General features: G+C 36.1%; 1 protein-coding gene across 1 annotated transcript in view; it reads right to left on the bottom strand.

Moving 5' to 3' along the window:
- Window positions 1–11,603, bottom strand: part of LOC138910520 (uncharacterized) — a 53,506-nt gene extending 41,903 nt beyond the window's left edge. Inside the window, exon 1 of the mRNA XM_070201765.1 lies at window positions 11,490–11,603. Coding sequence (XP_070057866.1) covers window positions 11,490–11,603 — 114 coding nt within the window. The remainder of the gene's footprint in view (window positions 1–11,489) is intronic.
- Window positions 11,604–12,544: the final 941 nt, after the last annotated feature.

Below are 12,544 nucleotides of genomic sequence, written 5' to 3'. Positions count from 1 at the left end.
TGTACTAACGTCCCTTTTGCCGGGGGCGCTGCATCTTTAATGGATGCAGGTGGTTTATGAGCGGGCAGCTTTGGTCCCCGTTAGCAGACTCTCTCTATTCAGCAGGTTTTGGTGAGCTCTACTCTATTCCGGGCCTGATGTCATTCGAGTTGTAAATTATGTTTTGAGTTATAGTGGGGGCCTTATTGCCGGCACTTCCATACTACTCTTGTGTTTTACTTAGAGGCTCCGTAGACAGGTTGTGGGTGATAGTCGATGTTGGGAATTGAACTAGAAAGGTTGGTATTTGGCAAACATATTTTTTATCATATTTATAAACTTGTAATATTTTGGAAGTTATGAATGAAACTGCTAATGGAAGTGAAATGGGAGTTGTTAGTGGAATCTTCTCAATGTTTGATTAATGGAGCATCTCCTCTTTATTCATGGATAAGTTTGGGTAGAAGAAAATATAACAGGCTTGCTCGGTCGGGTTCACTCGGTTGAGCACCGGTCGCGCTCTCCGAGTTTGGGGCGTGACAAACTTGGTATCAGAGCCTAAGGTTTTAAAGTGTCGTAGGATGTCTCGGAGCCTTGTCTAGTAGAGTCCTTCTTATCGGTGTGTTGTTGACCAGATCTATAATGAGGAGGCTACTTGGACATTTAGGAATTTCTCACTTCTTTGATACTCCAGATCGTGCGATAGAGCTCAAGATAGGAAGCCAAATTCCTCTTCATGCCTCATTTTCCATATGAGTAACCCACGGGTTCGAGGCATCGAGGAGGGAATGAAAGAACCAATTGCTAGGGGAAGTGTTTAATTTCACCACGCCACCAGATTATGTGGTGAGAGCACCTAAGAAATGAAAGAGGATTATTGGTATCAATAAGCCGGAATGTTTGATATGAAAGAAGAGCCACTCGGGTTTATGTTAGATGATTCTTGAAACATGTTATGCTTGTGGAAAGAGGGGGCACAAGAAGAAAAAATGCCCTTAGGTTAGATACACCTATCCTGGTCTGCCCGATATACGGGCGAAAATATTTTGCGTCATGTTGTGAGTATGCTCAGAAGCGTGTTAGGGGTGGTAGATCTAGGCAATTCCAAAAGTCCATACAATGAGCTGTTGTAGAGATTGTTACTCCCGCCATGAAGTCTTGGAGGAAGACTAAGGAGAATGCTTATGATGTATGCAAAAAGGGTAAATATCAGGTAAGTGGGGCGAGTCAGTTTACCGGACCCCATCCTCATTGTGTGAAGTGTATGAGATGTCATTCGGGGGTATGTCACTATGGTACTAATGTATGATTTGATGTGGAGTAGAGGGGCATCAATTAAGGTACTGGCCTGTCAATCTAAAGTTATTAAGTAAGCCACTCCTAAGTACATCATTATGAACACCACATTATTTTTCTTGTTGTATATGTACATCCATATTGAAGAGCCTACACAAATATGGTCTTAACCAAAACGTTGAATCTCAAAACATTGCATGTACTTACTTTCTGAACAAACGCATTATTCGTGAAGCCACTCTATCACAAATTCTCTTATTTACAACCTCCTGTGGATTTGAGCTCTATAATTATGTCCTTGAATTGAGTTATAACTCTAGGATTAATACTTTCCACTTTCTTTCCTAAATTCTCAACAAGGGACTATACCTGATGAATTTCTTACAGAACCTTTTGATTTGAATGAATAACATTTACACACTTGTGCTTATACATGCACAATCATAAAAGTTTCTGGGAAATTTGAGATTTTCACAAATCCGTCGCAGGAAGATCTTTTTGTTTTCCCATCTCAGTATGACTTTCATGTCCACCTAGATCATGCCTCAGTGAATAACTCACTTTGTTCCTAGTATTGTAGTTGCCCATGAAGTGGCATTGTATTGCAACTTGATAGTTATTATGGCAAAAACATGTCTATCTCATAGCAAAGCATTCATTCTCTCTAACCAATACATGATTTCATCCCAAAAATAAGATGTCCTAGCTACATGATCTCACTTGTTTGTTGTATCTCTAGTCCTCTCATATAGGATTAGCTATTGTGAAGGTTAAGCCATCAGAATGATAAAATCTCACAAGTGTTCAACTTCCTTTTCATCCTCATGGGCTTGTAGCATAGATCCCCTGTGCTAGCTTCCGTTAGGAGCATAATGTAATTTCATGTATTTTGAAACCCATATCACATTCAGGGTGTCAGAATATTCTCATTTCGAGTTAAACTGATTTTTCCTACATTGTTAATGCCTACTAGGCAAGTCTATGCTTCACTTGTTGAATCGATGATTTTGTCATAATGATTAATCGTGGCAGCACTATTGGTGGTCACCCTTATGTCTCTTAAAATATAACCTCTTAAATACCCTTCTCGGCACGTTGGTGGAGTCTTGAATAATTCCAGCCAAATCTCGAACCTCATTGTTCTTATTGGTAGTAACCTATGGGGATTGAAGAATTCAAACATGTCAAAGAAGAAGCGTCATCCTGTGATCAAATATATTGGATAGGAAATTTTATGGTCATATTCAAGCTAGCACATCTTAGACTAATTGTTGCAGGTCGCTAATCGTTTAGTTTGGATGTTCGGCGTAGATATTTAGAGTTGAAGAAAGTGAACGGGTTATTCTCAATATTTTCTCCATGAGAATGCTATGTGAATTGTTAATAAAGGTAAAGTATGTGTCGTTACATTAGGCCTTATGAAATCTTGAAGGAAATAGGCCAAACTATGAGTATGATGTTTTTCTATTATTGTTCTCTGTGTACCCAGTGTTTCATATGTCTACGTCTAAGAAGGCGAAGTTAATGGATAATTGGATTATGAGGAGCAACTATTTGCTATCCTTGTTGGATAAGTCCGAGAGTTGAGATTTCCTCCGTTAATGTGTTATGGCGAAGTCTGTAGGTCGAGGAGGCCACCTTGAGGGCCAAAAGTGTTAAGGAAATAAAATATTCTCTCTTGAGTGTATAGTCAAATAACTGTGATTTGAAAGGTACTTTCTATGTGTTATGATTTAAAATGTGCAGTTCATGTCCAGATATCACTCTTGATAATATAATGCCTGTAATGATGAGATTAGTGATATTGATATACACTGTGATGCTTTGTTGAGTTGTGGATGTGTTAATATGGTGATTTTGTTGATTCTCTGACAGGTGGATAGGCCCAGTTACAGGGAAAACTCTGTCAAAATTTTTTTGAATTTGTAAAGATAGCCAAATTTTAAGGGTCATAAGTTTAAATTTTGGAAAGGAAGTATAAGACCCATGTAGTCATAAGTGCCTATGCATAATGGTTGGAGTTAAAAGGATGGTAACTCTATTATTATAAGTGACTTTTAAAATATTTGAGAACGAATGTTCTTAAGTAGGGGAAAATGTAACACCCCGGAAAATTTCGAAGTACTTAAGCGCTATTAAGAAAGTCGATGTGCGCTAATTATATTATTTTATGTACAGACGAAGACTATTGAGATGATGGATATCAAATGGATATGATAATTAGTGTACGAGGCACATTATAAGTGATGTGGTGTCTAAGGAAAGCCCTAAGTCCAAGTCAAGTTGAAAATTTCATGATAGACTAAAGTTTCAAATGGGTACGCACAAGACTAAACTTTGAATGGGTATATATACAAATATATAAGGTGTTATGTGATGGAAAACTTATCAAATGAAATCTCTTTGAGTCTAGTTTCTAACGCTTCAAACCGTTCATCATTTGGACACTCCTACAAGAAGTTATGAACTAATTTCCAAAGGCTGGATCTGCGATCAATTTTGCGACCGCAAAATAGTTCTGCGGACCGCATAAGTATCGCAAAGTGGAGCAGAGACAGACAAATTTTGCAAAAACTATTGTGCTGCTGCATAATTGATTATGCTATAGAATAATTGATTATGCTGCCCACATAATCAATTCTGCTACCCACAAAATGATTATGCTATAACACAATTACACCACATAATTGACTACGGGGGTCATTTTTGGAAATTTTCATATCCGATCCAATTTTGATATAAGGCCTTAGGGGGTCATTTTAGAAGGTAAAATGTGATTTTTTAGATAGAAGAGAGAGCTATCTTAGAGAGAGAAAGAGAAGATCTAGCTATTTTATTCATCAATTCTTGCTCAAGGCTTGAAGATTTCACAAGATCTTTATCTAATAGGTAAGATTCTACTCCCTACCCTTAAATTTTGGGATTTGGATTAAAAGTAGGTTATGAGAAGTATGATTCTTGGGTGTGAGAGTATTATATATATATATATATATATATATATATATATATATATATATATATATATATATATATATATATATATATATATATATATATATATATATATATATATATATACCAATAAAGTTTGTGCGAAGATTGTTGAGCTTAAATAAGTAAAGATTAGGTTGTGAAATGAAAGAAATCTTGTAGCCAAATATGCACACCTAGTGTTTGATAAAATGCTCAAATGAGCTGAAACCATGAATATCTTCCTAATTTGTGTTCGATTTTGTTATGTCTCAAAATAGATTGGGATTGCTAGAATTTTTGGAACGCTGTAGTAATTAAAGAAAAGCTCAAAGCGAGGTATGTTGGCTAAACTACTCTCTTAGAATTGAATTCCATGATGTTCCTATAAGTTTCAAGTATGGTTGTATCAAGTTCCTTATTCTATGTTTCGAGAGGTTCCGAATAAATTCGATTGTCCCGAATAAGCAAAGAGTCGAGAATTATGTATTCAAAACGTGTTATGAATGTTCCTATCACATTATGTTATTCTTTGGAAATGTGTTCAAGAATGATATGTGCATTAAAATACTATGTCTTTGAGTCGTGTTTCAAATGAAGGTTATGATGCCAAATTGTATGAGAAAATCCCAATATGCGTAAGATTCTTAATTGCTCATATGTGTAATTAAAGTCTTGATTGAAAATGTCTTATGGTTGATAATCTATAAAGATGATTAGAAGTGGAATTAATGAATTGGGGATATAAAGTGTGTCCAACGTGCCAAGAGTGAAAGTTATACTTGTGGTCAATGGTGCTAATGAAATAAGATGATGTGAGAAAGATTATGAAATGAGCTTTAATTCAACTATTCCGAATTGACTTTTTAAAATAGATTTGCTTAAAAGCTTATGTATTCAAGTCATGCCCAAATGTGTCTATCCTAACTAATGCTATGCTTTAGGAGTGTTTTTAATATGTTTTGCGTTCTTACATATTTGTGTGTGAAAATTGTGTATTGCCCTTTTCTTTTTGGGGAAAAGTATTTCAAGAATAAATTGTGTGTTACTTGTTGATGATTTTAATTTGCGCATCAATTGCCAATTATTTTACTCTATTTCTCGGAAAGAAATCTATTGTGCTTAAATTTTTCATTTCTAATGAACTTAAAGTTGTGATTTCCGGAATATTATATATGTTGATATTTATGATGATGATACATAAGAGGGAAGAAATAAAAGTGTGGAATATCAAATACGACCACTGTGCCTTGAATAAAGAATCTTGTGAATGGCCAAAAGAACCAAGGGAATATTGTTGTTGTTATTGGTTGAAAATACTAGTGGAGATTCATACAATGTGAAAGATGATGAGGTAAATATATTTGTACCTATGTAATTTTTTTTTATGAATTATTCCTCTTATTTGGGATGAGATTGATGTGATAAAATTATTTCCCTTATTTGGGATGAGATTGATGTGATAAAATTATTCCCTTTATTTGGGATGAAATTGATGTGATAAATTATTCTCCTTAATTGGGATGATATTGATTGATAAAATTATTCCCCTTAATTGGGATGAGATTGATTCATAGAAAGTGGGATAAAATTATTCCCCTTGATCGGACGCCATGCCGCACACATGGTGGTGATTTTGCTTGAAATTGTAATTGAAATTGTGATTGTGGTTGATGTCTCTAATGAGATGGCCTAACCGATCGGATCGTGATCTGACTCCGTGTTAAAAGTACGATAGTATTGGTATTGAGAGTGATTATGGTTGATGTGTCTAATAAGATGGCCTAGCCGATCGGGTCGTGATCAGACTACGTGCTAAAAGTATGGTGGTATGGGTATTGTGAATATTGATATTGTAAAAGGTGATATTGTGAACAGTGATATTTCGATGCTAAAGATCTCCCAACCAAAAATATATATTATCATCATATTTTGATTATCACTTCAGAGTGTTATCTTCATATTTTGGAAATTATTATGTTTTAAGTTGGAAATTAGATATCATTGATTGTTGATTGTTGTTTCCATGGTTTTCCTCTTTTATGTTGGCATTCTATTTTGAAAGATCACATTTAGCTTTACATACTAGTACTATTCCATATGTACTAACGTTCATTTTGCCGGGGGCGTTGTATTTTTAATGGATGCAGGTTGTTTATCAACGGGCAGCTTTGGTCCTCGTTACCAGTCGCTCTCTATTCAGCAGGTTTTGGTGAGCCTTACTTTATTCCGGGCATGATGTCATTCGAGTTGTTCATTGTGTTTTGAGGTATAGCCGGGGCCTTATTGTCGACACTTCCATACTACTCTTGTGTTGTACTTAGAGGCTCCGTAGACAGGTTGTGAGTGGTAGTCGATGTTGGGAATTGAACTAGAAAGGTTGGTATTTGGCAAACATATTTATCATCATATTTATAAACTTGTAATATTTTGGAAGTTATGAATGAAGCTGCTAATGGAAGTGAAATGGGAGTTGTTAATGAAATCTTTTCAATGTTTGATTAATGGAGTACATCTCCTCTTTATTCATGGATGAGTTTGGGTAAAAGAAAATCTAACAGGCTTGCTCGGTCGGGTTCACTCGGTTGAGCGCCGGTCGCGCTCCCCGAATTTGAAGCGAGACAAACTTGTACTAATACATCTTGTACACAACATAAGGAACCGTTTGGTAAAGGGGACAAGGCATGGACATGTCCAGGCTCACGTGCTTTGGAGGGAAGACAACAGTCGAAGATTGCTTTCTTATTCATTTTGTTGGACATACTCAATGCAGCCATTTGGCTAGTTTGTTCATCATTTATCTAATTATGCTCTAGTTCAAATTGTAATACCAAGGTTGAGCACCACATGATCTATTTTGGTAATAGGAAGTATGTATTTTTCATATTTTATGCGCCTACATTTTTGTGGGACTTCATACTTCTTTGTTTTGGTTTTGGATATATATAAAAACTAGTCGTAGGCACAATGCATATTTGCTTTTTTAAAAAAGGAGTAGAAATAGGATTTTAGGTAAAAACTTAAGATAGTTAATGTTGGAGATTTAGACCTCGATTTGAGGTCGGATCTCTAAACAAATTATATATTTGGACTCGAAAAAGAATGGATAATCGGGAATTGGTCTTGATTATTTTAGGTAAAAATTTAAGATAGTTAATGTTGGAGGTTTAAACCTCGATTTGAGATCAGATCTTGAAATAAATTACATATTTGGACTCGGGAAAGAATGGATAATCGGGATTTGGTCTTGATTTAGGATTTTGACCACATGGGCGGGGATTGAATTTTTGTTGACGTTTTTCGAATATGATGAATGTCAAACCTTTTTAGTATTAGGAGGGTTCTTTAAGCTTATTTTGACTTATTTAAGTATTATTTGACTAAATTCAAGTTGTTTGGAGGCTTGTTCTAAAGGAAATTGAAAAGTTAATTTGTTCCAAAAAGAGGTAAGTATCATGATTGACCTTGATTTGAGGGAATTAGGTTGTACTTGGGTCTATTTTCTACGTGCTAATTATGTTGGTGGCGGCACATATACATAGTGATGAGTGTATATGCGTTTGCCATGGCTAAAGCATACGGGTAGATAACCTTATTCATATCTTGTTTGCTTCATTCATTATTTCTCATATGCTTTAAATAGTTCATGGAACATCTTGATTATTCACATATATTATAATAACTATGTTTAAGTTTTATTGAGATAATTGAACATTATGGTTCTTGATACGTTGGCGCGCCTATTGGTACAAAGTTATGATTATCTCTCACATGGTGTGTTATGTTTAATTACTCTTTTTGATGTTATTTATGCTTCCTACCAGGCTTGGTATTTTATTTTTGTATATGCTTGATGAGGAAGAATAAATTGTACGAAGGGCGATTCCGTGCTTGAGAGGAAGAGTAATTATGCACGAAGGGTGTTTGTGTGCTTCTTGACTTCATTATTATTGAACGAAGGATATTTCACATTTGATGAGGAAGAGTGATATGTATATATATGCACGAAGGGTGTTTCCCTGCCGGTGAGGATGAGAGGTAAACGTACCAAGGGTATTGTCGTACTATTTGATATGATATCCTTTGCTCCTTGCTTTTATTATGCGGATGGACTTGGCTATGTTGATTCATGGTTACTGTTTCGTTCTCTTGAATTTGAGTTGTTATGAAAGGCTTGGTTGTGTTATTAAAGAAAACATGGTCGTTATTTATCTTATTTGATTTTTTCACTATTCCTCATACTTCTTCTAGCTATTTCTTCTTATTATTTTTCTTGTTATTTCTCTAGTTATTTGTCGTGTTTATTAACTGCACATATTTATATAGTAGGTGTCTTGTCTTAGCTTCGTCATTTCCTTGTTGGGGTTAGACTCGATACTTACTGAGTATATTGTGTCTGTTATACTCATACTACAATTCTACACTTATTGTGCAACTTCAGGCGTTGATCTTAGCGAAGTCCCAAGGTTTGATTAGCTTGGATATCTGGTAGACTTAAGGTAGTGTTGCATACCCGTTCGTAGACTCTGGAATCACCTTCCGTATCTTTGTTACTATTTATTGTATCAGACATTATTGCACTTTATTTCAGACTTTGTATTTAGTATTATTAATAAGCTCATGTACCCAGTGATACTAGTCTTGGGAGGTGTTTATGACAGTTGTATTGGCTTTAGACTTATCATGTTGATTTAGGAGTTTTTTACTCTTTATTTATGATATTATGCTGTTAAATATTTAATTCAACTTCTATTATTATTGTTAAACGTTAATTTTCCTAGCAAGTGGGGTTATGCACCATCACAACCAGTTAGTTGGGGATTTTGAGCTGTGACATTGCAATTGAGTGTTTCACCATTGAAGATGCAGGAATTGGGAGAAATTTGACCTGAGGCAAGGGCAATTCGGTAGGAAGAGAAAGTAATCTAGTGAACATAGAGAAAATGGGTTAAGCAAATCCTAAGAATGCTAAGCAAACCTAAATTGATGTAGGAGAAGAAGACCTAATAGAAGCCTCAAGGGCTATGTAGGTAACTATGTAGTAAGTAATGGGACATCCTTAACGTATATTACTCCAAAATTGACAGATGGTAACATAGTTGTTCAATGATGTTAACAAAGAAGCAGAGAAATGAGATTGTGCATTAATTGCGGATGTCATCGGAGAATTGCACCCCCCCCCGAATTTTGTGAAAATTGCTTCACAATAGGGCATGACTGGTAAACTATAGGAAGCCAAGCAGTTTGAATAACCAAGAAGAAAGAGAAGGGCAAAGCAAGTGACACAACAAAATAAATTGCCCAGAAATGGAAAACATTAATGAAGCTGAGCGAGCTGAGCATTCTATGCAAGGTACTAAGGTAGTAGAAGCTGCTAAAACCTCAATAGATGTTTAGAAGATAATGGGACCTTACCAAGGGAATATACACAAAGAAGATGAAATCGATGTACAAAATGCTGCTGATCCACAAATAAATAGAGGGAAATCAATATTGGATTCCCCCGAGAGACATCTATAAGAGTTATCTGGAAGTAGCCTCTGTTTCCACTAAAAAAAGTTTTGTAGTTTTTCAATTCTGATATTAAATAGCTACGGAGTTCGTACCTCTTGATCCTAGGGGTACTCTAACAATATAATAATGAGTTGGTTAGTCTGTAACCATAAAAAACACATATGCACTCGTCACCTTGCATATACGCCATCCCAACAAAATTAGCACGTAGCAACTAAACCAAATACGACCTATTCAATCAAAGGTTAACCAAGATACTTACCTTTTTTCAGATCAAGTTCAACACTCCAATACCTTTTTCTTTAAAACAAGACTCCAAACCATTCGAATCTAGTCAACAACACTTAAATAAGTCAAAACAAACCTTAGGAATCATCCTCATGTAAAAAAGGTTCAATCTTTATCCAATTAGGAAAAGTTAACAAAAAGTCAATCGGGCCCACGTGATCGAAATTTGAAATCAAGACCAATTCCGGCTACCCATTTTTTCTCGAATCCAAATATGTGATTAGTTTCAAGATCTGACCTTAAATTGAGGTTTTGGATCTCCATGTTTTCCGGCATTCACGAAGGCTGTATTGTGTTCGCAAAGGTCAGTCCCTCCAAGCTTTCGCATTCGTGGCCCCACCACCGCGTTCGCGATTTACAAAATTCCCTTGCCCAAAATACACTCCACGAATGCGAGTTTAGCTCCGCATTCCCCAAAGGTCTGCTGCACATTAGCAGACCATATTTTGTAATAAGAGCAAAAATTGGCGGAAAACACCCCTACACCAGGCCCCCCAGACTCCGTACAATAATCCTAACTAGTCTATATAGTCTATACAGACTTGTTCAAGGTGTCAAAATATCAAAATCAAGAATCAACCATCAAACCCAAATTTTAATGTTCATAAGTTTAAATTTTTTCAACTTTCAACTAAAGTGTTGAAACAGCCTCGGGTCACTAGGGACCCAAACAAAACATATGTACAAGTGCAAAATCATCATACAAACATACACGAATTGTCAAAACACTGATTCGAATAAGATTTTCTCTTCCAAAACACATCTAAACCTTTTTAAAAATTGAAACAAATTATGCACACAAGTCATAGAATATCAAATGAAGCTATTCAAAATCTCAAATCACGAAATGGAGCGCTAGCACTAAAAATAACCTATCGGGTCGTTACATTTTCTACCTCTAAAAGAAACATTCGTTCTTGAATGGAAATATAAATGAGACTAAACTAGCAAAAAGATGCAGATATCTACTCCTCATATCAGACTCGGACTCCCAAGTATCTTCCTCAGTCGATTGCCCTTTCAAAAGCACTTTCACGGAAGAAATCTCCTTAGATCTCAACTTCCGAACCTGCCTATTTAAAATAGCTACTGGTTCTTCTTCATAAGTCAAATTTTCATGTACTGTGCTGAAGTTCAAAACATGTGACTTATCTTCATGATACTTCCGAAGCCTCAAAATGTGAAATACTGAATATACCCTTACTAGGCTCGGAGGCAATACAAACATATAAGCAACCTCATCAACCCTCTCTAGCAATTCGAACGAACCAATGAACCCGGGCTCAAATTTTCCTTCTTCCCAAATATTATCTCAACCGTCATAGGAGAAAGTTTCAAAAGTACCTTTTCACCCTCCATAAATGCTATATCACGGACCTTCGTGTCCGCATAACTCTTCTTCTTATCCCGCATTGTCCAAAGACGATCCTAATCAACTTCACCTTCTTCAACGCATCACGAACCAATTTCATGTCCAACATCCTAGCCTCACCAGGCTCAAACAAACCAATTGTAGAACGACACCGCCTACCATATATGGCGTCATATGGTGCCATCTTAATGTTGAGCTGATAGCTATTGTTGTAAGCAAATGCTGCCAATGGTAGGAACTAATCCAAATAGGCTCAAAAATCAATAATATAGGCTCTCAACATATCCTCCACAACTGAATAGTCCACTCAGACTGACCATCCGTTTGTAGGTGAAATGCCATACTAACCTCCACCTGCGTACCCAACTCATACTAATAAGTCATCCAAAAGTGAGATGTGAACTGAGTTACTCAATCCAAAATGATAGAAATAGGCCTACCATGCAAACGAACAATATTCTTAATGTAGATCTGTGCCAACTTCTCAAAAGTGTATATGGTCAACACCAGTATAAAATGCGCGAACTTGGTTAGTCTATCAATAATGGCCCAAATGGCATCAAATTTCTTCATAGATCTATAATGACCCGACCGATTATTTTGGGTATTTTAGCCTGTTTCCCCTATTTGATGCTTTACTTATGTGTATTTTTGGTTACAAGACTTTCTGGGGTAGTTGGTTTGGTTTCGGGAATGCTGTGGAGTGAATTAGGACATTTAGTACTAAGGTTGGAAGCTTAAGTTGGAAGAGTAAACCGGAGTTTGACTTTTATACAGACAACTTCGTAAAGGAGTTTTGATGGTTCCAATAGCTTTGTATTATAATTTTTGACATATGAGTATGTCCGGATGTGAATTTAGAAGTCTGTAGGTTAGTTTGGTATTTTTTTGGCAAAAGTTAGAAAGTTGAAGTTTTGGCAGATTGATAAATTTGATCAGGACTTTGTTGATATCGTATTCATATTATAGTTCCGGGAGTTATAAGAGGTCCGTGTGTCATTTGGGACTTGCGTGCAAAATTGGCGGTCATTTCGGGTTGGTTTGGTGTCATTCAATATCAGTTGTGGAAGTTTGAAGTTCATTAGTTCCTTAGGCTTGATTCGTGGTGTGATTCATGATTTTGAT

Source organism: Nicotiana tomentosiformis, chromosome 1 (genome assembly GCF_000390325.3).
Source record: "Nicotiana tomentosiformis chromosome 1, ASM39032v3, whole genome shotgun sequence".
NCBI lineage: Eukaryota > Viridiplantae > Streptophyta > Magnoliopsida > Solanales > Solanaceae > Nicotiana > Nicotiana tomentosiformis.
Note: the sequence above shows the minus strand (reverse complement) of the source record. Positions and strands in the feature narration are given on the sequence as shown.